Below are 25,097 nucleotides of genomic sequence, written 5' to 3' on the forward strand. Positions count from 1 at the left end.
TGACCAGTCTTACTTCTCTGTCTCAGCGTCTTCGGCCTTACCACCCGAGGTCCAATCATCGCCACCCTTCTAAGATGTCGGCGCATCGGACAATCCCGCCTCCTTTTTTTAGAGCTGTTAGCGTGGGCAGTGTACACCCCGTGGTGTGTACTGTCACGATGAGTTTCTGGCATAATGTGGAGATAGATAAAGTAGCGTGCAATCCCACCTGGTGGACTGGTAGTTCCTTCCCATCAATCCACACTCGTTTCCACTTTCCTCGTTGCCTGGGACATACTTAATAACTTAATACTTTTTTCTTCACCCTTCGTGTTGTTTACTTTTTCACTTCCGTCACTTTTGACTTGTACCATATCACTCACTATGCCTTCTTTCATGAAGCTTGCTGCTACGGCTCTCGCCGTGGCCGCCCCTCTGGTCTCAGCTCAGACTTACTCCGACTGCAACCCCATGAAGCAGAGTTGCCCTGCCAACCCTGGTTTGGCTCAATCCGATGCGCACTTTGACTTCACCCAGAGCAGTGCCCTCGACCAGTTCAAGATCACTGGTGGCAGTGTTCCCACTGGCGCTGATGGTGCCGTCTTCACTATCAACAAGGAAGGCGATGCTCCTACCATCACCAGCAAGTTCTACTTCTTCTACGGTGAATTGGCTATTGTCATGAAGACTTCTGCTGGCCAAGGCATTGTCAGCTCCGCCTTCTTGCAGTCCGATGACTTGGACGAGATTGACTGGGTATGTGATATTACAACTCAACCTTATTTCCCCGCAATATGGGGTAAATACTAACTGAATTACAGGAAGCCATTGGCACCAGAACTGATGCCGTTGAGACCAACTACTTCGGCAAGGGTGATACTACCACCTATGACCGTGAGACCTGGCCCGCTGTCGCGGATCCTCACAATACCTTCCACACCTACACCATCAAGTGGACCGAGGAGTCCGTCGTTTGGTTGGTCGACGGTGCCGTCGTTCGCACTCTGAACTACAACGATGCCCAGGGCGGCAGCCGCTTCCCCCAGACCCCGATGAACATTCGCATTGGTATCTGGGCTGGTGGCGCTCCTACCAACGCCCCGGGTACTATCGAATGGGCTGGTGGTCCCACCGATTACTCCAAGGGTCCTTACTCCATGTACATCAAGAGCATTGATGTCAAGAACTACAACCCCGCCGAGTCTTACTTGTGGACCGACCGCTCCGGTTCCTCTGCCAGCATCAAGTTCACTGGCTCCGACGCCGTCAAGCCCGGAACCACCAGCACTACCAGCACCACCACCTCCGATGCTACCACTAGCTCCTCGACCAAGACTTCCACCACCACCACCAAGTCTGTCCCCACCACAACCGAGATCTCTACTTCCGTTTCCACTACTCTGGCTACCAAGACCTCGAGTTCTGTCGAGTCCACCGTGGTCCCCAGCACCACTGCTTCCAGCTCTTCTACTGCCACTGCTACTACTTCACCCAGCCAGACTACTGGCTCTGGCTCTGGCTCTAGCACCATCCCTCCCTCGGATACCGGCTCCTCCACCAGTGCCAGCAGCAGCCCTACCTTCAACGCAGCTGCCACTGTCGCTGCCAGCTATCTGGGCCCCGTCTCCCTGCTGGGTCTGGTGACTGCCCTTCTCCAGCTGTAAATGCCCCTTCGAGTGCTTTGATCCTCTGAACGCACTAATGGAAAACGCGTCATGAAATCGAGGATACTGGGGCTGGGCCGGGGATGGTAATGAGTGATGGATGCGACTTGACATTTTTAATTTTTCTGGCTGTATCATTTTTTGCCTCTTCGTCCTTGTTTGCTTGAATTGCCTGCGATCTATTTAGATTGCCTGGATGTGCCTTTGAGCACTTGTCTGGAAAATGGGCGGATTTCTTTGGGCGAACATCATGTATCTATCAGCGTCAATACCACTGCACACATTCTTAATTTCATATCGATTCACTTTCGTAGTTATCCTAGGTAACATGAACGATACACTGCAATCTACCACATTTCACCTGAAACACCACCAATAAGGAATCTCACCGAAACCTTAAGGCTTACGAGTTGTTGTATACCATGGTTGAAGGATGGATTCTGTGATTCAAATAGAAGTTCCAAGGTTGTTGGTTGTGGATGCTTCTTGCTTTACTGTGGTAGAAGGGGCTGTTAAATAACTGTAGTGGGATTGGTTGGAGCAGGACATCTACACTGCCGAACCATGGATGGAACTGGAGAAGGTCCGGTGTTGTCCGGTGGGTGTTCCATGGTTGACTTGGCGCCGGGAGTTACAATGTAAACCGGAGGGCCATGTTATCGCACCTCAGAGAGGGTCGATTACTACGGAGATGTCGATCAGACATGACAGCGATTAAAGTGTACGGAAAATATGAGAAAGATAAAACTCAATTCGTGACTCGTTACTGCATTTAGCTCGTTTCGTATTCTCTTTGAAACGCCAGCCAAGACCAAACCCATGCAAAATCCCAAAAATGAATCAGAAAGAATCGATCGTAATAACAAAGGCTGTAACGGTGCTTACAATCCTTGAAAAGCAAAAGCAAAAAAGGTCAAAATCAATATTCGACCTCCCGGCTCCCAGCCACCTCACCAGCCCCTCACCTCTGTGGAACCCCTTTCGATTCACCAAGTGGATCCCGTCCCCGTCGCACGCCGCAGATCGCCTAACTGACGTGACAGCCGCAGAACTGAGTCTGCCACAGGACGGTGATGCGTAGCCGCGACGCGGAGGAGGGCAAGAGGTGCAGGCTGGGGTGTAGATTCTGGCGAGCCAAGAGAGGCCACGGCAGACGATGACGACCCTGCCATCATTGCAGCATTGGCATCTGCAGCTCCTGACGATCGCTTCCGGAGCAAATATGCTCCGAAAGGTCCTAATGGCAGGGATTCAAGCATCGAGTGCAGCCGGTCACTGCTGTCGTCTGACGAGGATTTGTACTTGTGGAAGGATGGACTCCGTCGCTCCTCGCGTGAGACGATCCCGTCTACGGCTTCGAGGTGGTCGTCTAGTGTTGTGAAGCGCGTGTTGAGGGAGTCGGCTTTGCTGCGGATTTGGGCCCGCAGTCGGTCGAGGTACTCTGAACGTCGGCGCTGTTGATTTGCAAGTCGGGTGTCTAGTGCGATCGTGCCGCCGATTTCTGGGGTTGGTGGGGATGATAGGAGGCTGTCGATTGCGGAGCGGAGATCTGCTCGTAAAGAGTCGAATTCCCAGACTGCGGCTTGGACGGCTTGGTTGCTGCCGGTGAATTCGAGGTCTAGGGCGTTTCGAACGTCCGGGAAGGTTGACTTTAATTGGGATTCTAGGTCGGCGAGCATGATTTCGCTTTGCTTCAAGATAGCGGATAGAGGCGCGAGGGTTTCAAGGGCTGTGTCGAGGATGGATTCTAGTTGTCGCTGGGAGGTTGCGAGAGTCTCCTCCTGCTCCTGGGGAACTGAGGGTGAGTGAAGGGAGGTTCGAGGTGGGTATGTTGGAGAGAGAATGATGCAGCTGCTAGGGTAGAGTGTCTTGATACTTGGGAGCTGGCAGAGCCCTTTGGCTTGGTAGACGACCTCTGGGAGAACCAGTAAGTGTAGGATGAGGGCGATCAGTACTGCATTGATTGCCTTGCGAGCCACAGCCGTATAGTCCCGGTGGATGGGCTGGGCTTGTGCAACCGGACCCTTGTTGGCGGTGGGTTCCTCTGCAGACGAACTAGCATCTGCATCAGAAGCTGCGATGCCGGTGCGATCCTGCTCTGGCAGCTTTGTGCTGTCTGGCAGGGGAACTTTGCGTCTTTTCCTGATGATATTCGAGCCTGATTTCTTCGGAGTGGGTACGTATTCTATCCATGACCCTTCTGCATTCCGCGCCTCGCAGATCGAGGGCATGATAAGCTCCGGGCCTGATATGGTCCATGACGATGAAGTGGAGGATGCCGGCAACTCTGATCTTGGGGCAGGTGTGTTTGTGAGGTTTGTGCTGTTTCCTTTGAGAGAGGCTTGAGGATTTGTGGAGTCTGCCTCATCATTCTTGAGAGATGGAGTTGATGTTATCATCCAGGATTCGCCGAGAGGGCGATCTGGGGTGCGAGGTGATGCCATAGACATGACTTTAGTATTTCAGCAAGACATGATAGAGCTGGCACTGAATGGGATGCTGCAGTTGACTCGTTGAGCTCGCAAGTCAAGAATTACTTGAGTTATTTTGAATGTTTTGATTGCGACTGTCTCAAGCATAAGAGTGTTTGCGCAAAGCGGTGGGGCAGAAAGATCGGAGAAATCGCGGTGCCCGGGAATGGAGAATCTTCAACAACCATGCGCCCACTGCTTCGCCTCAGACCACGATTGACGCCTAGCGTTAAGTCTTCATGGCAGCTTGCACGGTCGCGGCCACTCACACATACCGCAATTCGCCGTTGTTCGTGTTCTGACCCAAAATCGGAAGCTCCAACGATACCTCCTACCGACCACCGAGCCCTTGGAACCGCCCAAGAGCTCTTCACATCCTCCGTTTACAGTCCCGGATCTCCTCTCTTTCTCCCCAATGGCACACACGTCGTCAATAAGCTCATATCCTTCCTCCGCACCCAATATCTACAATATGGCTTCCGTGAAGTCTTAACCCCGACCATCTACAAAAAATCGCTCTGGGAGATATCGGGCCACTGGCAGAACTACAAGGATGATATGTACGAGGTGACAGGCCGAGGAGCCAGCGGCGATGTAGAGGGTGAAATTGGCGAGGACGAGTCATACGGATTGAAGCCAATGAACTGTCCGGGCCACTGCCTACTCTTCAAGTCACAGAATCACTCCTACCGCGACATGCCGGTGCGCTATGCGGATTTCAGTCCACTGCACCGCAACGAAGTGTCAGGGTCGCTGACTGGTCTCACGCGCGTGCGCCGGTTCCACCAAGATGACGGTCACATCTTCTGTCGGCCGCAGCAGATTAAATCGGAGATCGCATCGGCGCTGGGGTTCGTGGAAATGGCTATGAGGACATTTGGACTCGGTCCCTACCGATTGGTTCTGTCGACACGACCCGAGACGGATTATATCGGAACTCTGGAGATGTGGGATAATGCCGAGATGCAGTTGCGCGAGGCGTTGGACAGCACCGGACGCGAATGGGCGCTGAATGAGGGCGATGGTGCCTTCTACGGGCCAAAGATTGATATCCAGCTCCAGGACCAAGCTGGCAAGTATCACCAGCTGTCTACCATTCAGTTGGATATGAATCTACCTCAGCGATTTGAGCTGGAGTATCAGGTCGCAGAGGGTGAGCCTGACTACAATTCAGCCACGCCTGGAGTAGCCACTCCAGTGTTGATTCATCGCGCTATCTTCGGCTCATTGGAGCGGTTTTTGGCATTGTTGATCGAAGAGCACGGTGGCCACTGGCCTTTTTGGCTTTCACCGCGTCAGGCTGTCATTTTGACCGTCAACCAAGACGATGCCGTTGTGCACCGGGCCAAGGAAGCGGCTGCCAAGTTTGCTGGATTCCGCGCTTTGGTGAATGATGGCACTGCTGAGACACCTCGTCCGCTGTCTTCTGTCGATTCTACTTTCTTGATCGATGTCGACACCAGTGCACAGACCCTAGGCAAGAAGATTCAACGTGCCAAGCAGATGAAATATAACCTTATCTTCATCCTCGGATCGCGGGATCTGGCAGATGGAGGCATCACGGTCGATGTGACGGGCCAGATGCAGAGCAAGACAGACAAGGATGCCCAAACATTGCAGGCGCTGATCAAAGCTAAACTAGGCGATGATGCTCTGAAAAATCCTCGTGCTGTCAAGTTGAGTGTGGATGACGTTCATCCTCTATTGGTCGACCTCGAGAAGAACTTTGTATAACGTGTGTCTTCATTTTGAGCGTGTTTGACTACACAACATATTCCCAATGTACTTTTATTGTATAACAATCCAATGTTCTTCTACCGAGTTCACACCCTTTCCATGTACTGACGCACATCGGCAGTTGAACGGCTGTGAAGAGTCGCGTCTGCCAACGGCTGCGGTTATCCTCGGAGAATGGGCCTCAGGCAGAAACACCTCCGATCTTCGGGGCCCTTCTTGGAGCGTGTGGGAGCGGATATCGCCTGGAAAAGGCTATGATCAGCTTTGAAAAGTTGGATTATTCGATTCTGGTCATCATTGACACTTCGGCAGCAGACAGCCTGCCTTTAATCCATGTTAATCGGGAATCTCCTCGGAACGCCTCCCGCCAGCACGACCAATATATAGATCACGTGACTCCGCTGTCGGAGCCGAAAACTCGGCGTCATCGACGAGCGGAATTTGAGTCACAGCATCTTCCCCATTCTTCATTGGTTTCTTTTTTTTCTCTTCTATATAGAATCGCCTTGTTCAAATTTCTGAACACAAGTTTTCTCCTTTGGCCAGATCACGCCGGAGTCTGCTTGGTCTAACGCCAATACTTCCTTCTACCTCTTATCCACTTGTCGCCCCGCGGTACCCCGCCAAACGCCGCCATGCCGATGTATGTTATGATCTGAACTGGAAGTTATACCCATGCTAATAGCCCAAAGGCTCAAGGATCCCTCAAAAAAGTACAAGGCATTCAAGCCTCTGGACCTGCCTAATCGCCAATGGCCTAACAAAATTATCGATAAGCCACCGCGCTGGCTGGCCACCGATCTGCGTGATGGCAACCAGTCCCTCCCCGACCCAATGGTATGGAATACCGCACCGGCTTAATGCTGTTCAACTCATTGACTTGATTGCCTCTCTAGGATGGCGAGCAAAAATACCGTTTCTTCAAGATGCTCGTGGAGATCGGCTACAAGGAGATCGAAGTTTCCTTCCCGTCCGCGTCCCAAACCGATTTCGACTTCACCCGCCGTCTGGTCGAAGAGCCCGGTCTTACCCCCGACGATGTCGCCCTACAGGTCCTGGCTCCCTGCCGTGAGGACCTCATTCGCCGCACAGTCGACTCCCTGAAGGGCGCCAAGAAGGCTATCCTCCACATCTACCTCGCAACCAGCCCTTGTTTCCGCCGCATCATTTTCAACATGGACCGAAAGCAGAGTCTGGAGATGGCTGTCAAATGCACAAAATACGCCCGCTCTATCACCAAGGATGACCCCTCTCAGGCCGGCACTGATTGGCAACTCGAGTTCTCCCCCGAGACCTTCTCGGATACGGAGCCCGACTTCGCTGTGGAGGTCTGCCAGGCTGTCAAGGCTGCCTGGGAGCCTACGGCTGAGAAGCCCATCATTTTCAACCTGCCTGCCACGGTAGAGATGTCCACCCCCAACGTCTTTGCCGATCAGGTCGAGTACTTCTGCACAAATATGACCGAGCGTGAGAAGTTCGTTGTCTCGGTCCACCCGCATAATGATCGTGGCTGCGCCGTGGCCGCAGCCGAATTGGCTCAAATGGCCGGTGCCGAACGTGTAGAAGGTACTCTGTTCGGTAACGGTGAGCGTACTGGAAACGTGGACCTGGTTACTCTCGCCCTCAACCTGTACACACAAGGTGTCTCGCCCAAGGTCGACTTCTCAGATATCAACTCTGTCATCAAGGTAGTAGAGGAAAGCAACAAGATCCCCGTGAACGAGCGCTGGCCGTACGGTGGTCAACTCGTGGTTTGCGCATTCTCTGGAAGGTTCGCATCACTCTTTTTCTCAGTTGGATTTTACCTTGTGCTAACTGCTTTTCACACAGCCACCAAGATGCAATCAAGAAGGGCTTCAAGCTGCGCGAAGGTGCCGACGACGAAACCGAGTGGGTCGTCCCGTATCTGCCCCTCGACCCACAAGATATCGGCCGCACATACGAGGCAGTCATCCGCGTCAACTCCCAGAGTGGCAAGGGTGGTGCCGCCTGGATTATCCTGCGCAGCCTGGAGCTGGATCTCCCTCGCGCTTTGCAGGTCGAGTTCAGCAAGATCGTGCAGGAAAGGACCGAGGCTGTCAACCGGGAGCTGAAGCCCACCGAGATCGTCAGCCTCTTCGAGGATGCCTACCACCTCAAGTCAAACCCGCGCTTCACCCTCATCGACTACAGCATTACCACCGACCGCTCTCAATCTCCTGCTCCCCCCGAGCCTGGCAAGGCCCTCAACACCAAGAACCTCAAGCGTCGCTTCACCGGTATCATCGAGATCGACAACGTCCAGCATGCTATCACTGGTGTTGGCCCAGGTGCTATCTCGTCCCTGGCTACCGCCCTATCCACTCTCGGCATCGATCTAGACGTCCGTGACTACAAGGAGCACTCCATTGGTCTCGGTCGTGACGTGAAGGCTGCTACCTACATCCAGTGTACAGCAGCCGGCAGTGACGAGCAGGTCTGGGGTGTCGGCATCCACCAGGATGTGGTCCAGGCCTCTCTCATTGCGCTGCTTAGCGCCGCCAGCTCGGTAAGTTTCGATCACTGACTTGTTATGCGTACCTCTACTGACTCATCTCCAGTTTCTCGCCTCTCGCGCTGGCTCCCCTGCTCCTTTCCGCCCTATCCGCTCTAACACTCTCACCGATGACGACCTGCAAGCCCTCGAGCAGCTGACCGGTGAAGGTCCCGTCGCTAACGGTAACCTGAGCGCTAAGGTTAACATTGACAACCTGACGAAACAGGCCGAGGGCATGTAAATGTATAGAAAATTGAACGAAACAAAAAGGAATGAAGCGGCAAAAGTGACGATAATGCATATACCATGATCAATCAACATCAGTTTACATCTTCATCAGTCTCTTGCTCGTAGACTTTGAACACAGACATGAGAGCTCATAATCATTGTCGCTAAACGCATATCAAGATACACCACAGCGATATCAACTCCAAACTTCAACCCCGGTAAATACTAAAGTTCTGGGGTCCCTCCGCCGAAATGATATACCCATCTTCACAAGACGAGAACGACACCTTTGCCTGTTCCTTGTAGAAAGTATCAAAACCAGAGTCCAGCGCATCAGCCAGACTATTCACTTCGCCCGCCGGATGCAGCTGTTGCCAGGGATACCGACATGCATCGCCTTGGCACGACTTAAGCACCAACATCAACGCATCCAGACGCGCAGTTATCTGCGGTAGCTCGCGGTTGGCAATCATGTAGGTGTGTTTGGCTGGGTCTGTACCTAGATTCACCGTCTGATGGGGGTCATTCTGTGTTCTCCAATTAGCCTTGTGCGATATAATATGAATAGTTGAATACTACGTTCCCGGCTTACCTTCAGATCGAAGAACTCTCTCTCGTTTGTGCACCAGACTGCGTAGTAGAGGCTGTAGTCGTTTGCGATGAGTCGGATGGCCTTGTATGTGTTCCTTCCGTAGCTGGTGTGTGGCTCGTCGGGTTTGTCGCTGGTGTATCCGTATATCCCTTCCGGTATGGCCTGTAGCATGATTAGCGGGCAGTGTAGTGTACTTGATATGTGGTTTTAATTACCCAGCCCCAGTACTCAATGGCAACATGCTCGGTCCTATTGTCCGCTCTGCTGGCAGAACTGGTAGTAGGAATCTTCTTGCCATCTAACCCGTCTCGAGTCGTCCCAGCCAAGCTCAAGAAGGTGGGTGCTAGATCTGTATGGGAAGTGATGACATCCAAGGTTTGGTTTTTGCCAATATTAGGGCCTCGGACGATAAGAGGCACATTTATATCAGTTTCTACGAGTGTCAGCATGTTTCAATAAAGAGTATGTACGGAGATCACTCACCATAACCACAATTCTTACCAGGCTGCAGCCGATGTTGACCGAGGTGATACCCATTATCCGTCGAGAAGAAGACATAAGTATTATCCAGTTCTCCAACTTGCTCCAGCTTCCCAATCAGCTTCCCAACCATCTCGTCAACAGCCCGCAAAGCCCGTAGCCGACACCGCTGGAACTTGTCAATATACTCAACATGCGTCTGGTTCAACTCAGGTACACCCCCAACCCAACTAACCGCATCCTCAATCGGCGTGTTAAAGCTCTCATCCCGCGGTGCCTGGACATCCTTGAATAACTCCGCATGTCGCGGCGCAAATTCCGGCTCCCCAAACCACTCTGCGTCCCGAGTTGGATCATACGATCCATTCGAATGCGGCGCAATCGGCGCGACTGTCAACATCCACGGCTGATCATGCTTGACAGCCTCGTCGATGAAGTCTTCGGCTTTCGCGCTGATCACGTCTGTCGAGTATTGACCGTCGTACTTGGCTGGCGGTGCCCCGTTGCGCGTCATCCGGGCGAACCAGTACCGGTATGTGTATGGGTCTAGAAGGAAGTCCGAGCCGTTGAAGCCCCGTATGTAGGGATTGTTGTAGTTACCTTCTGTGTGGGCGTTCCACATCTTGCCAACGTAGTAGGTGTTGTAGCCTGCTTCTTGCATCCACAGTGGGAGGTAGTTGTCGTTCCAGCCTGCTGAGACTACTTTGGGATATCCGCCGTAGGGGAGGTCGACGTCTGTTACGTTGGTGTTGTGTGGCATACGGCCGGTCCAGAGGTTCGCTCGTGAGGGACAGCATAGTGCGGTTGAGCAGAAGTGGTTGGAGTAGCTTGTTCCTTGTTGGACGAGGGTTTCCTGGTGGGTTGTGTTAGTATGGGTATTCAACGGCAAGTAGGTAACGCCTTACCTGCAGCTTAGGCATGTGCTCTAAGCCGCCGACGTATTTTCCTTGATCGTCTGTCAGAATGAAAAGGATGTTGGGCTGCTTGGCTGCAACTGCTAAAGTCGCCAATAGCAGGTGCCCTAGCAAGTTCATGGTCTCTTCTGCGACAGTGGAGTCGAGGTACCTCTAGGTTGGGGTTGGAAGCTAGAAATAGCTAAGTGAATATAGCCCAGATTTTGCTTCTATAACCTGTGTCGTGGTGGGCAAATGCAGATAGACGGAGCTGTCGTGTGATTTCCCCACGGGATTGCACAGCCCAGCGATAACTTGGTCATGAAGAGCGTGCTGTATTACTAGGTGCGTCATCGGTGTGAAAGGATGTCCGATTGCGAGCTTCTGTATGTCGGTGGTGTTAGGTCTGATCGTCATCACGTCGTCGTGGGTTGATATCATAGGTAGCTCGGCATAGAGGTCGATCGTAGCCTCGTGCAGAAAATCTATAGCAATGTCGGAGCTGTGGAATCCAACCAAATAAAGTATATGCAAATGAAAATGGACTTGGTTTTATCTACGCGGAGAATTCAAAGGGAAGTAAGATATGACGGGTATGTACAGCTCGCAGACATGGGATATGGAAATAAGGTATTGGGGCTCAAAGACAAACAGAAACGCAATGCTAGACAATGGAGGAAATGAGAGGTATGGACACCGAACACACTCTAGGCAAAGTATTAATTGGCAAGAGGTAACTCAAACCGGCGCAATTGGGGTTCAAGCTTCGGATCAGCGAGTGTGTCCGGCATTGTTATTGCTGTTCAAACGGTGGAAGTCATGGCCATCCTCTGCACCTAGTGCCGACTGGTACATGAGAGCTTCTTGAGGCCAATCTTCTATTACGCCGCTGTCCTGTGTGCGTGGACGGGTCGGCTCGGCATGGGCTATGCCAATCGCCGGGTCGCTAGGGTGGTTCCATCCCTGCTGATTGCCAAGTGACTCTCGCGATTCACCACCACGATATCCATGTGAGGGAGGTTGATTGGGCGTATTTCCCATGTCGAAGCTGAACCGGAAGTCACGGTTAGCGGGGGGAATACCCTCGACGTGCTCCGATGCGTCATACGGGTGGTCATCAAACTCGGTCAAGATGGTGGCGGACTGCGGCTCCTTGATGTAAGGAACAGCCGGGTTGGGCTGCGGCACAGGAGTGGCAACCATATCATTGTCCGTCGCAGGCTGCGGTTCATGCGGCATGGACCCAGCTCTGTCGGGGTTGTAACCAGGTGCTGAACGAACCGTCTCTTCCAATGTCAGTCCAGCTGGGGAGTGGGGGACGCCTCCTTCAGGAGTGTCCGGATTCACCGAGGATTGTCGGACGCTGTTGCCCATAGTGCTTCCAGGCTTGGAAACTCTGCTCATACGGTGCTGGGGCACATCTGCGAAGGGGCTGTCACCTTCCAGGTCGCGAATGCTGAACTGAGCGATGGTCCGCAGCTTGCGGGTCACCCAAGAAGCTAGAACCTTTCCGCGCTGCTTCTCACCCAGACGAGAGCGGGGGAAATCGCCGTGAGAAACAAATGCAACAATATCAGCGACAACCTGATGTTCCATAAGGATAGCATCAACGATGACGGGGACAAGGGCAGCCAGGTAGGCCTTCCGTGTGACCTCGACAACGACGACAACCAAGCCACCGGCTTGGAAAATAGCACTGAAAATCTCATGTTAGCCTATGGCCGAGTCTCCAAATGTATCCTTTACTTACCATCCTCCATTCACAATATTGCGATGGCACCTCTCTACAGAGTTTTCAATGTCCATGGGGAAGTGGTTGAGTCCGTTGACCTCGAAAGTCTCGCCTATGCTGCCAAGGAGGAACAGCACTTGCATCTCGACCGGCTGGCCGTTAGGACCGATCGGCCGAGTAACAGTGTGAAGGAAACCAAGATCACCAGTACGCACGTAAGGCACGCTGGGATCACCGTCTGCAACTCTGCCGTTCAACCGCTCTTGGTCGAATTCTTGCTTTGATTTGTAGAATCCCTGTGCGCAAGCGTCGGACTGAATCCAGATCTCACCGTACTCTCCCACATGCGCAAGAGTGCAAGTTTCTGGGTTCACAATCGCGATCTGCGTATTGACCGGTACCATACCAGAGTCCTGCAACAAAAGCGCAGTGGGATCGGCATCAGGATCCACGGGGTAAATTAAACCTTGACGAAGGCTCCGCAGGTCCAGCCACAGCTCAATCGGCTCAATGCACATATACGATCTGGTGGTAACCATGGGGTTGAGAACGTGCGAATAAACGACGTTGATAGAGGTACGATCCAAGCTGGCATTCGCAAAATGCAAGCGTACCTTTCCGTCTGCGCAACCCAATCAGCCTCACTTCATATCGGTTTGGGAGGTTGTACTTACAGATGTCCGTTCTTGGTCGGCCCTCAGAGGAAATCATAAGGTTCTTCAATTCTTGAAGCTGGAAGCCCTTCCCAGCCATAGCACTCATTGCATAGTCCAGCATTTGGCTGGTGGCATAGGTGTCCTTGATCTTGTATCGAGCGAGAGTGACAAAGAGAGTCATGGGATTTTGAGCGAAGTCAACCGGCGAAACAAGGTATGTGGGGGCGCCTGGGCAACAAGTTAGAACAAATGCCCCGAAGAAAAAAGGGAATAAACTTACCAACAAAGATTCCCATCAAGCAGGTGTGTAAGAATCCAAGACCTAGGGTACTTCGAACACTTCCAAGCACTGGCCTCGAACTGGTCATTTGGCAAGTTTCCTTCTGAACCTTGCACATGCCCATGATAGTCTCATGGGAAATGTTGACCGAAATCCTTCGCTGATCTGGGGTCCAGTAAGTCCAGACCAGAGCAGGCTGCTTTCCCTGGAGCCAAGTGTCCTTCACGGTGTAGCCGAGCTCGCGACATCCGTGGGATTGCTTCGAGGGCTTTGCAGTATTGTATATGGCAGGGACACCGATGCGCAGGACTTGGGCGGACTGCTTGATATGCTGGGACACCAGCTTTTGTCTCATGACATGGTCGACCTCTGTATTTACAATGATGGCTTTGACGTTGAAATCGCTGATGATATGCAAGAATGCTGGCGCATCCTCTGAAAGGCGATTTTGGTCGATAGGGGCCATCGGAATGACAACAACACCCAAACACAGACAAGCGTGAATCGCATAGATGTACTCCTCCGAGTGTGTGTACATCAGTACGAGGTGGTCTCCGGGTCGCACCTTCACCTTGTTCTTCAGGTACGTTGCCACCGCAGAAACCTTCAGATCGAACTTTTTCCAGGTGACACCTTTTCCTTCCTTGCCGCGGCCGTCAATAGAGCAGTAAGCCAACTCTTCAGCCTGGCGAGAGACCCGCCAATGAAGAAGGTCGACAATTGTGTTGAAGTTGTTCAACGGCGTAGAAGTTCGGTCATCCATTACCACATCGCGATAATCCACGCCCGAATATTGCTTTTCCTGATAGGCAAGCATCTCTTGTCTTGATGCCAGAGCGGTGGGGGACCAGATACCACCCTCGGGGTCGATGCCAACAGGCAGATTCATCACTGCTCGTTCAACCCCAAACTTGACATGCACAGCTTGCAGCATACCGGATTCGAAATCTTTGCGACACAGCATGTTACCGATCTCTTGTCGGCCATTTTTGGTGACCCGCGGTAGACTATTCGGGGCTGTGAGGAGAACACAGTACACCCGTAGATGATGCTCCTGGTACAGCACCTCCATACACCTGTCCGCGAGCGAATCAAGGAGTACAGAATCAAGTTGCCTCGGCGGGCCACCCGAAGTCGTTGGCGCTGTTGAGGCCGAGTAAGACTCCAAAACGATAACCGGAAGATGTTCGTCATTGACAAATACATCGAACGCAGTGCAATCATGAATCTTCGGCACCTTCTTCAAGATGCTGACAGTCAGGTGCTGGACGAAGAAGTAGCGGTGTTCAACAATCTCTTGGCCATGCTCAACCCACTCCACTTTTTGGCGGAGGCGGTCTTCGTAGAGACCAAGCACGAACAGTCTGCCCTCAATCACACATCCGAGCAGACCAGTGCGCAGGAACTCGGGTTCCACAAGTATCGGAGTCGGGTTAGATTCCTCGAACTTGTAGGGACGGGCATGGAAGATGGCCTCGGTGTGTTTCGGTAAGGCCCAGAAGCCACCAGAAAGCGAGGGCGAATCAACCCAAATCTCTCCAATCACGTTTGGCGTGCAGAGAAGATTGGTCTCCGGGTCAACGACAGCCAGGGTTGCGTCAGGAATCGGGTAGCCAAAGGCGCCAACGCGTACAGCATGTGGCATGCTGCTGGCGTACTTTCGTGCATCCTCGCCCATGGCCAATACAACCACTTCATTGCTCTTCAAGGCCTCCTTGTCCAGGAGAACTTCACTGAGTTCGTTCTTAGGGCTCTGTTTGATCGTAGAAACTCGTGATCCGCCACCCAAGAGACTGCTTCCGAAGCCAGTTTTGGTCTCGGACTTCGTCAAGTTCTCATCTTCTTTCTTAGAATCACCACGACTAGCGGGATCCATTTCATGGGTCAAAGCACATCCCATTCGCTCTTCACCACCGAGCCAATCGCGCATGCTAATAACCATACCTCCATGCTCCGGCAAGCAGAGCATTGGAGCCACAATTTCCCTAGCCCGTGGATTCCTCATTGGACGAAGCCATCTGTCTGCCAGGATTTCGTGGAACTCGGGATCGAGAGTAAGGGTATCGATCAGGCATATTTTGACACTACCGAAATTAGGCTCTGAATTCTTCTTGAAATGTCTCGTTGACATCGGATCTTGCTGGTAGTTGTAGGTGGCAATCTTCAAACCAGAGTAATCAGCCGCCATGACTGATGCCTTGTACTTGGTGATAAGGTGGGCATAGAGACCGGGGGTCTCCACCGCCCGGTCCTCATGCCAAACCGTTGTGTGACCACCATAAACAGTGAAGAGAATGGCGATGATCATGCCAATTCCTTGTCTCGGGTCAAGATAACTGATTATAGTCTCTCCTTTGCTCGCATACTGCCTGGCACTCGAATCCGTTGGTACTGTGGTAATTATCGCACTCAAACATGCCATTTGGTGCATGATTGTCCGGTGGCTCATCACAACGCCGCGCATATCACCCGTTGGAGCCCGCGCAAATTCTATGTAGGCCAGATCAGGGACCTGCAGCGGGGGTGTGTCGTCCTTCTTCTTTGGATGGAAACTGCCGAACTCATTCGTCTTCCACCATTCAACTCCTCGTGGCCAACTGAGCTTCTGTGCGGTGATGTCGCGCTGGAAATTCTTCAGGTTGTTCTCCGTTGTCAAAGCGAGATGTGCTTGTGTTGAAGTGAGCACGAGATTCAGACTTGTGTAGTCATCCAGACTGTTGATCGGCACCGCCACAACTCCTGCAATAAAGCAGCCCAAGAGTGCGACGGCGAACTCGATGATCTCCGCTTCTCGGTATATCAGAGCAACCCGATCTCCGCGGTAAAGATTACTCTTATCACGGATAACTTGGGCGACTTTCTCCGCACGGCTAGACAACTTCTCCCAGGTGATGGAAGCAACTTCTTTGCCTTTCGCATCCAGTACCCAATAGGCAGCCTGTTTTGGGTGGGCCCGGGCACGATGGCGTAGAACAGTTGGTAGGTTGTCGAAGTTAGACATGGGAATATTCTTGTCATGTGGATCATTCAAGGCGAAAGGAATCTCTCGAGGCTCGAGGGGAAGGAGGTGTTCGATCGCAGGTCCATGCTGAAGTTCCGCCGCGTGCATTAATGGCGGTGCCATGTTCGCTGTTGGCGAAAAGGCTTCCCCGGACTGAGAGTACCGATGAAAGCCACCACCACCATAGCTGTCCCTATAATCATCATGCTGTTGCCCTGCAAAGTCAGAAAAGTATGCCTGTTGAAGATCAAGCATTGTGGACTGTCGGGTTGGTGCTCCGGGGACAGGATCGTAGTATCCCATGCCATCATCCGCGTACTCGGGCTGGTACTCCGCTGGAGGATACTCGGCTTGTGCGTATTCAGGCTGATTCGCATACTCAGGTTGGGAGTTCGGGTTGAATGCATAGTTCTGACTCAACAGAGTTGCAGTTCTAGAGCCATCCAAGCCTTGCGACCCGGGAATTGGTGGTCTAGGAAGGAACAAGGAGTCGTGGGAGCCAGCTGAAGGCACTCGATCATGAGCGTGAAGCATGCTCTCTCTATCGTGAGACCATGGCAATGCCTGTGGCTGGTCCTGTGTATGTGTTTCGGCGCCATGGGTGAATCCGATAGCTCCGCTGTCCTGCTGGCCACTGTGGCCGTCTGCGTACACGGGGGAAGCCGCGCTGTGTAGCGAGGATTCGGCGGTTGGTGGGCGAACCTTCAGAATAGCCGGCGGGGCAATTCTAGGGCTGGTTGGGGATGCATCATACCCAGAACTAGCATGGGTATTGATCTCAAGGGGTTTATTGGGACCGAGGTATTGCGAGAGTAGGACGGTCCGGCGCTTTTGGTATCTTGTTGTTGTTAGCTCGCCAAATCTTGCAAAGCCTATAGCTACTGGTCGAAATCCCGCGCAACCTGTTATCCTCCGTGGTGTTTTGGGTAGGGAGGGGTATATATTGAATTGCATCGCTTACCCTTTCTCGGTGATATCGCCCTCCTGTTATGGACCTTGCATGAGCATAAGGATTCAACATGGGACCAGAGCGCACATACCTCCAATTCGCGCTCTAGGTTCCGCAAAGCGGCCTGGAGCTCAGGGGACTCTTCCGCCATTTGGACAGCAGGTCGCAAAGCCTCAATTCTGGGGAGCGTGACAAAAGCGCGGGGGAGGGATGAGTGAAGGTAGTCAAGAACACCTCATCGCAATGAGCGTCTCGAGGGCGCAAAAGAGATGTGGCAGATATGCCGGGCAGCCTTGATAGCCGCAGGTTGTAACTCTTTGGTGGGGTGTGATTGACCAACAATCAATAGTCGCGGGTGTCCGTGTCTCTCCTGGTCTCCGCGCGAGACATTCCCAACGTCACCCGCCAAGGGCGGTCAAGGCAGCCGAGAGCTGAGACATCTTGGGGGTTTATAGTAACCGTTTATAGTCTATTTATAACAAAAATGAGGCTAATTATGAAGTAAATCCTATGGCGTACAGCCTACTGGGCCAAGTTCAATTGAGAATTGTGGCTGTTCAGGTACCGTCTGACTCGGTGTTGTATGCCTCGGTGCAGGCTCGGAATCGCAGGAAATGAGACACTGGTGAGAGATGGTGTAAATAGGTATATAAATAGTTCGTGTTATAGACTATACTAGAGTAGAGTAGAGGAAGCAAAGTATCGATCTATCACACTATGTGATGGCAATGTTGAACTCCTCGACTCGACTCGCACTGCATAAGGCTGGAGAGGAGTTTGGTTCTCCCCGGCTGATCAACCGAGATTAGGCTCCTCAGGCAGTAAGGCAGTAAGGCAGTAAAGCATCATGTGACACGCACTAAGGTGGCAAGGCGCCCAGTGGCCAGTCTAGGGGGCCCACTTCCCAGCGTGCCCTAATCACATGATTCCGTTTCCACACTACACAATTTTAGCGAGGGGGGCTTTCTCCCTGGGATTACTGGAACCTCATCGACGTTCAACCACCAACGACAACCCGGTCAATTTCCCACGAACCCCTCCCGCACAGTCAACATGTCCGACAACGGGGACGTCGAGGTCGCCTATTCCACCGTCCTGCCCAAGGAGGTTCTGGCCGAGCAGGGCAGCATCAAGCTGTTCAACAAGTGGAGCTACGATGATGTCGAGATTCGGGATATCTCCTTGACGTGAGTCTTTTCTATCAGGTCCTCTATGCGCCGAGTGAATTCCTGCTTTGTGCGAGAAACCGAGTCGAATTGGGGGAATGGCAAGAACTTTCGACGAGGATTGAACGCAATATCGAAATTCTTTATCGGAGGAACACAACATTTCATGGGACTGGTTTCGGGGTTTCATCGCACACGGCAGGAAAACAACAGCGCATACGAGGACCGACAATTGTGCGCCTATCAGTTTTACAGAGGTGCTGACCCGCCATCATAGCGATTACATCCAGATCCGCTCCCCCGTCTACCTCTCCCACTCTGCCGGTCGCTATGCCGCCAAGCGTTTCCGCAAGGCTCAGTGCCCCATCATCGAGCGTCTCACCAACTCGCTCATGATGAACGGCCGCAACAACGGAAAGAAGCTCCTCGCTGTGCGCATTGTCGCTCACGCTTTCGAGATCGTATGTGCAACTTGAACCAATTCCACCACTAATACAGACGTTAATATTCAACTTTACAGATCCACATCATGACCGACCAGAACCCTCTGCAGGTTGCCGTTGACGCCATTGTCAACTGCGGTCCCCGTGAGGACTCCACCCGTATTGGTTCCCAGGGTACCGTCCGTCGCCAGGGTATGTACCAAATCTTATCTCATCCAATGTGACCTCCACTGACTAACCCATCTTCAGCCGTCGATGTGTCTCCTCTCCGCCGCGTGAACCAGTCCATCTCTCTGCTCACCATCGGTGCCCGCGAGGCCTCTTTCCGCAACATCAAGAGCATCGCTGAGTGCCTCGCTGAGGAGCTGATCAACGCTGCCAAGGGTTCTTCCAACTCCTACGCCATCAAGAAGAAGGACGAGCTCGAGCGTGTTGCCAAGTCCAACCGGTAAAGGGGTTGTGTTGGAGTTGCTCTCCGTTTGGTCCTCTGTTTACGTATACTGGAGTGGACGGGGTTTTAACCGGGATTCAATGGATTCGCATGCATCTGCCAGGCTGTACATAATCTGATACAGCCAAGGAGGAAGCATGATCTTAAAAGGGAACGTATTCGGACGGCTTTCTTTGTAGTTGACATGCGACCATGAAGACCTTGGGTCGTAAAGACCTATTTTCTAAAAAGAAAAAATTTCTTTTATTTCGTTTTTCAATGGATCTAGCATAGTAGCAATAAGCTGAAATGGGTCAGAACATTCGTAGTATCGTATATAATCGTTTTTCAAATGCTTAGGGTGTTTTTATCTCGATAAGAGAGTTCTGAGCCATATGATATGCCAAGGTTGAGATTTTCCATCGCTTATCGATACGGAGAATACGGAGAAAAAAAGTCTCGGACCTCGAGACCCCAACATACCCTTTCCAACCACCACCATTTGAATTCCCATACCTTAATAATGGTGAAGAGAAAGCTCGGAGCCTTGGAAAAGGTCGAGGCTGACTTGTACGTACACTTGGTCTGGATTTGATCGATGCGCCCGGCATCAATCGGTCGAGGGTTTCAGTCCGTCGAACTAACATATTTCCTTTGCGCTTCGCAGGCCCAATCTGCAGCACAAGATCAAGAAGGATCCCAAGTAAGTCATTTGCAGAGTCTTCCTGTAGCTTGTGGCACTTGATCGGGACTAATCAACGCTTTGCGCTACTCAGATCTTATATTGAAGATTTCCGTGCCCAACACTACCAATATGAATCCCATCGTGAAATTTTCATGGCAGCGCCCTCGTCCGCTACGGATACTGGTCTGATCTCCCTCAGGGATCTTATTGACTTCATTTCCCATGTGGCCGACTGCTACCCCGGGATCTGTAAGGATTTCCCGCAACAGCTTATCGATATGCTTATGGAACACCACCTGGTGTTGGAGACCGAATTGCGTGAGAAGCTGGTTGGAAGTCTGGTGCTTCTGAAAAAGAAAGAGCTTCTGGACTCAGCGACGTAAGATACTCCCTCTTCCTCAATACTTGTTTCCTCTAACCGCTCCTATAGCCTGTTGCACACTCTCTTCCCCATCCTTATCGCTACGCCTAGCAAGACTTTGCGCGCTCTACTGTTCCAAAAGATCCTCTCGGAGCTCCGAACGTCAAATGCAAAGACGACTAACCACAAGCTGAACCGAACTATGCAGACTGTTCTCTTCAACTTGGTTACGTCGGATCGCACATCAGCTAAAGGCCTGTGGGCAATCAAAATCACCAGAGAGCTATGGAAGCGCCAAATCTGGACCGAGGCTAAGGCTGTCGAGGTCATGAAGGAGGCAGCCTTGTCCCAAAACGAGAAGGTTATCGTCGGTGGAGTCCGCTTCTTCCTTGGTGGCGATAAGGAGCGCGAAGAATTGGAGGATGAGGACAGTGACGAAGAAGTCAACGTTGCTCAAGTTAGGCACCAACTTACCATCAACAAGAAGACCAGGAAGAAGGCTCGTGTTGCTGAGAGGGTTATCAAGTCCGCCAGGAGCAAGGAGCGCAAGAAGGGCACTAGTACTTCTCTTAACTTCTCAGCGCTTCACTTGCTCCACGATCCTCAGGGTTTCGCAGAGAACATGTTCTACAAGCATCTGCAGAACGGCAAGTCTAACTTGAAGTTGGAGCAAAAGCTTCTAGTGCTCCAGCTGGTCTCCCGTCTGGTTGGCTTGCACAAGTTGCACATTATGCCCCTCTATTCTTACTTCCAAAAGTTCCTTACGCCCCGCCAACCCTCCGTGACTTCATTCCTGGCGTCTCTGGCTCAAGCCTCCCACGACTTGGTGCCGCCTGATGTTCTCGAGCCTCTGGTCCAAAAGATCGCAAATGAGTTCGTCTCCGAAGCCTCCGCAGGTGAGGTTGCTACAGCTGGTCTCAACGCCATTCGTGAAATCTGTGTCAGGCAGCCTCTGGCTATTGAAGAGACCCTGTTGCAAGATCTTGTCATGTACAAGAAGAGTAAGGACAAGGGTGTCATGATGGCCTCCAAGGGACTTCTCAGTCTGTACCGTGATGTTGGTGCGCAGATGCTCAAGAAGCGTGACCGTGGCAAGGAGGCCGCAATGAGTCTGCGTGCTGGCGAAAGACAAGAGAGACGTTATGGTGAACAAGCTGTTGGCGAAATCCAAGGCTTGGAACTCCTGGCCAAGTGGAAGGACGAGGAGCGCCGCAAGAGGAACATCGAGAAGGGTCTCCCATCAGATGCCGAAGAAGATGAAGAGGATGACGAGGAAGCTGACTGGGCAGCGTGGAACGTCGAGGAAGACGAAGACAGCGATGTCGATGGTGAATGGATTACTGTGGAGGACGATGTTGACATCGTGCTGAGCGATTCCGAGGATGAAGACAAGCCTGCCTCAAAGAAGGCCAAACAGGACGAAGATGCCAAGAAGGACGCTGAAAAGGAAGACGCCCCTCAAAAGGTCATTGACTTCATGAAACTGGCTACCACCCGCATCCTCACGCCTGCCGATCTCGCCAAACTGACTGAGCTTCGCGCTCAAGCAGCAGCCGAGGCTGTTCTTCCCGGGAACAAGGGCCGTGTCGCTGCTCCCTGGACTTCCCGCCACACTGATGACCCATTGACCGCTGAGGAGATCGAGGGTCTTGCTGCCTTGTCTGCCGCCAAGGCTACTCGTGAGGAGCGTATCGCCCACGCCAGGGAAGGCAAGACCGACCGCTCCGAGCACATGAGCAAGGAAGCTCGCCGCAAGGAACGCAAGGAGGAGCAAGGCAAGAGTACTACCAACAAGGAGAAGGCTCGCAAGAAGAACTTCCTTATGACGCTGGGTAAGGCACGCAGCAAGAACAAGAGGAGTTTGGTTGAGACTCGTGCAGTGCTCAAAGCCCACCACGATCGAGCCAAGAGAGGCGGAAAGAGAGGAAATGTTGGCCAGTGATCTGGTATGAATTGTGATCTTTTAAAATATTGATTGTTCGTTACATAGACTGTTCTTGTCACCACACTGGGACAGTTGAAGATAGACCATCAAGCGTGTCGATTTTATTCGTGAATGACGTCTTCCATCTCTGAGGGAAAAAGCCCCCTCGAAGTAGAACAGCTCGTACGTTAAAAACAATCCATTGGCATCGTGCTTTATCATCTCATATGGCATGTACCAAGATACATGTATGTTACCTACATTTCAGCTCGCGTTCAAGTAAAAAATTGCAGTAGATCGACGCGGTACCACGTGATAGACCCACAGTTAGATGCGTGCATCTACGCGTAGCGCGTTAAGTGGCGCCCGTTGCTAGAGCAGCCTCACTCCATTTTGCATCGCTTCTCTTCTTTTCCCCCTCATTCCCTTGCTTCCCCTACGTCACTGCCTCGTGGTCATTTGAGCACACACCACATCTAATACTCGATATCTCATACCTATTTCGATTATCCAAAGACATCCCCAGGTCCTCAACCCCCTTTCCCACAATGCCTTCCATCAACCGGCCCATGCCACCCAGCAGCGGCGATCTATCGAAGCGCCGACGCTTCCAACCTCCTATCACGACATTCTTCACATCGGCCACACAGCCAACCGCTTCTGACACTCCTGCGGTGTCACACCACCACCACTACGCTGCGGCAACCTTCTCTGCCACCCCCGTCGTCCCGGCCAAAGTACAGTCCTCTCTTATGTCTGTCGGAATGCGGGTCCGCAAAGCCGTTGCCGAAGGATATAAAACCGACTCGAGCAAGTTCGAAATAAAGCCTGTCGCTCAGGCCTATGGCACTCAATCCTACAGACCCTCTGAGCTGCCTACATTTTCCGGCGCTAGTAAATCCTCATTCGGTCATGATCAATATCTCGTAACCGATGATGGTGATGCCTTCTCTATCCCATCAAGCAGCCAAGAGTCGAATTCCTCCCTTGCTCTGGGTGGTCAAAAGCGTGCTTTGGAATTGGATACGGATATTCTTGTCGACGAGGATGAGGATGAATCGAATTTCACTCAATCGTGGCATGAGAACTCCTATGGGCGAACTATCCTCTCTCCGAATATGGGGCAGAGTCGTCGGATCCTTCCTGTTCGTCACAGCAAGGTTCAACAGCCCACCATGGATTTGGACGAATTTGAGGAAGCCACCTTCCTCCGCCGCCGCGAGGAAGTTGATGCAGAGGATTCGCGGATGTATGGTGCTTGAGAGTGTAGTCACGTTTGTTCTTCTCTTTCCTGTGCGTCACTGCATGGCATATTTATCCTTGGTTCTGGACATTACTGGTGTCTTTTCCAGATCTTTATTATACCCGCTGTTCTTCTATGTTGTACCATATTGTCTTGTATCATCATCTTTCTCGTTCCAAAGGCATAATGTGACTATCTTAGGCCAATAGTTTGTCTCTATGAATCCTCCTAGTACTACGGAAACTGTCGGCTCGTATCTCACTCGAGGACCTTCTCCAGTGGAGTCCTTGTATCCAGTATGCTATGCTACTTCTGTCTTCTGAGGTCCATCTCTAAGAACAGCCAGAAAGCATTTGGAAAATAGGTATTGTGATTAAACGAGGTTATAGACTTCAACCCCAAGCCAGCATGGACTCGGGAGTTGTGTCCTCGAAGTCAGCAAAATTCATTCACACCCAAGAAGCTTCCTTGGAAAACAAACCAACGAGTCATGATTCATGCTGTATTCATCAACCGAGCGGGCTATCAGTTTCATATATCAATATACACCTCCCAAGGGCCAAGGCTAGAGTCCTTAAAGTCTCCGGTATCTCCATTCCACCGATCTACCCCAGTACACTCGAAGTCTTAGCAGTTTCGGCCGTCGAGGGAGAGGACTGTCGTCGGATCCAGGTACGACGTCGACAGTAGCTTCGGTAATTCGGGGGCGAGATTGGTTGTCTTTGCAATATATGATGGTTCTTCTTAGTCTGGCGCCGAAATTCTCATCCACGTCCTCGAGATATCCCACATCAATGTCTTGGATATCTTCTACTTCTTCGTTGAGTGTCTCTTGAGACTCTTGTAGTATTCGATACCGAATGAGAGGATTGATCCAAGTATCGTCGGAAGACATTATGTTCGTGTTTGGGTCTGCTGGTAGTTTGTATAGTTTGAATGTTTGTAGTTCGAGTGGATGGGAGTGCATGGATGTGTAGGATTAGGGAGGAAGGGAGATGGGATTAGTAGGTGTGTCCTCCGATGCCCAATTTGGTCAACATGTAGCTTTTGGTTTGACTCAACCGGGATCTTGGTTCAGCATTAGCCTTTAAGGTTCCAATATAAGGTAAGATCTGGATCTGGATCTTCACTTTATTAATAGTTTCCTCGCTTCATTGTGACTTTGCCATTCTTCTCTAATACTATCCATATATTATCCTGTCATTTGTTGATGCCAGACTCCTGATAATCCCACATGGATATCCCATTGTCTGCCGACAGGCAGTCGATGTGTAGGCTCCTTTCCAAGGTTCCTAGTTCAATATCTTTCCCGGAGCCCAACCACGGCCTGGGGGAGGTCATCCTTATGTGCAATCACAGTGACGAGAGATCCCCAATATCTCCAGATAACATTCAAACTGGGTTATGTTAAACCCCTGGATGCTCTGTAACTTTGAGACTTATCATGGATGCTCTTGTAGGTCCATTCTATATTCTATAAATGGAACCCCAGTACAGCCCGGCAGTAGCACAGATCCCGTAGTTGGCCACATCTATGTACATGAGGTGTCCCTTGGTTGCCTTGCCCGTGATAAACCTGCTCAGGTCCGAGTCACTTTATACTTCGTTGATCTCTACCAGATGATTGGATGTATCGTCTAGCGATGAGTCCTTCCAGGGTTATTACCC

The 25,097-nt window shown here is 51.8% G+C and overlaps 9 protein-coding genes across 9 annotated transcripts; 6 read left to right on the plus strand and 3 right to left on the minus strand.

Annotated features, from left to right (window-relative positions):
• Positions 1 to 363: 363 nt before the first annotated feature.
• On the plus strand, positions 364 to 1,643 carry N7515_007555 (glycoside hydrolase family 16 protein; the record flags this gene model as incomplete). The annotated part of the gene is made up of 2 exons (XM_056668299.1): positions 364 to 735; positions 801 to 1,643. 2 exons carry the CDS (start codon positions 364 to 366, stop codon positions 1,641 to 1,643), a joined length of 1,215 nt encoding a protein of 404 aa, XP_056521895.1.
• A 986-nt stretch (positions 1,644 to 2,629) lies between these two features.
• On the minus strand, positions 2,630 to 4,093 carry N7515_007556 (uncharacterized protein; the record flags this gene model as incomplete). The annotated part of the gene is made up of 1 exon (XM_056668300.1): positions 2,630 to 4,093. One exon carries the CDS (start codon positions 4,091 to 4,093, stop codon positions 2,630 to 2,632), a length of 1,464 nt encoding a protein of 487 aa, XP_056521896.1.
• A 207-nt stretch (positions 4,094 to 4,300) lies between these two features.
• Positions 4,301 to 5,848, plus strand: N7515_007557 (threonine--tRNA ligase MST1; the record flags this gene model as incomplete). The annotated part of the gene is made up of 1 exon (XM_056668301.1): positions 4,301 to 5,848. One exon carries the CDS (start codon positions 4,301 to 4,303, stop codon positions 5,846 to 5,848), a length of 1,548 nt encoding a protein of 515 aa, XP_056521897.1.
• Positions 5,849 to 6,486: 638 nt separating this feature from the next.
• On the plus strand, positions 6,487 to 8,607 carry N7515_007558 (2-isopropylmalate synthase; the record flags this gene model as incomplete). The annotated part of the gene is made up of 5 exons (XM_056668302.1): positions 6,487 to 6,494; positions 6,544 to 6,688; positions 6,748 to 7,622; positions 7,682 to 8,378; positions 8,431 to 8,607. The coding sequence occupies 5 exons, from the start codon at positions 6,487 to 6,489 to the stop codon at positions 8,605 to 8,607; spliced, it is 1,902 nt and encodes a 633-aa protein (XP_056521898.1).
• A 196-nt stretch (positions 8,608 to 8,803) lies between these two features.
• Positions 8,804 to 10,733, minus strand: N7515_007559 (sulfatase family protein; the record flags this gene model as incomplete). Its single annotated transcript, XM_056668303.1, has 5 exons — positions 8,804 to 9,121; positions 9,187 to 9,348; positions 9,402 to 9,619; positions 9,670 to 10,519; positions 10,572 to 10,733. Coding segments are annotated over 5 exons (1,710 nt in total), but the record flags the coding sequence as incomplete, so codon positions are not given.
• Positions 10,734 to 11,330: 597 nt separating this feature from the next.
• N7515_007560 (putative AMP binding domain protein) lies at positions 11,331 to 17,328 on the minus strand (the record flags this gene model as incomplete). The annotated part of the gene is made up of 6 exons (XM_056668304.1): positions 11,331 to 12,255; positions 12,310 to 12,913; positions 12,966 to 13,175; positions 13,228 to 17,066; positions 17,190 to 17,212; positions 17,269 to 17,328. 6 exons carry the CDS (start codon positions 17,326 to 17,328, stop codon positions 11,331 to 11,333), a joined length of 5,661 nt encoding a protein of 1,886 aa, XP_056521900.1.
• Positions 17,329 to 18,230: 902 nt separating this feature from the next.
• Positions 18,231 to 19,238, plus strand: N7515_007561 (40S ribosomal protein uS7; the record flags this gene model as incomplete). Its single annotated transcript, XM_056668305.1, has 4 exons — positions 18,231 to 18,364; positions 18,621 to 18,804; positions 18,864 to 18,978; positions 19,036 to 19,238. 4 exons carry the CDS (start codon positions 18,231 to 18,233, stop codon positions 19,236 to 19,238), a joined length of 636 nt encoding a protein of 211 aa, XP_056521901.1.
• A 501-nt stretch (positions 19,239 to 19,739) lies between these two features.
• Positions 19,740 to 22,204, plus strand: N7515_007562 (SDA1 family protein; the record flags this gene model as incomplete). Its single annotated transcript, XM_056668306.1, has 4 exons — positions 19,740 to 19,786; positions 19,884 to 19,919; positions 19,993 to 20,280; positions 20,332 to 22,204. 4 exons carry the CDS (start codon positions 19,740 to 19,742, stop codon positions 22,202 to 22,204), a joined length of 2,244 nt encoding a protein of 747 aa, XP_056521902.1.
• A 530-nt stretch (positions 22,205 to 22,734) lies between these two features.
• On the plus strand, positions 22,735 to 23,448 carry N7515_007563 (uncharacterized protein; the record flags this gene model as incomplete). The annotated part of the gene is made up of 1 exon (XM_056668307.1): positions 22,735 to 23,448. The coding sequence occupies one exon, from the start codon at positions 22,735 to 22,737 to the stop codon at positions 23,446 to 23,448; it is 714 nt and encodes a 237-aa protein (XP_056521903.1).
• Positions 23,449 to 25,097: the final 1,649 nt, after the last annotated feature.

This window comes from Penicillium bovifimosum (assembly GCF_028826915.1).
Source record: "Penicillium bovifimosum strain IBT 22155 chromosome Unknown utg000005l_segment0_segment0, whole genome shotgun sequence".
NCBI lineage: Eukaryota > Fungi > Ascomycota > Eurotiomycetes > Eurotiales > Aspergillaceae > Penicillium > Penicillium bovifimosum.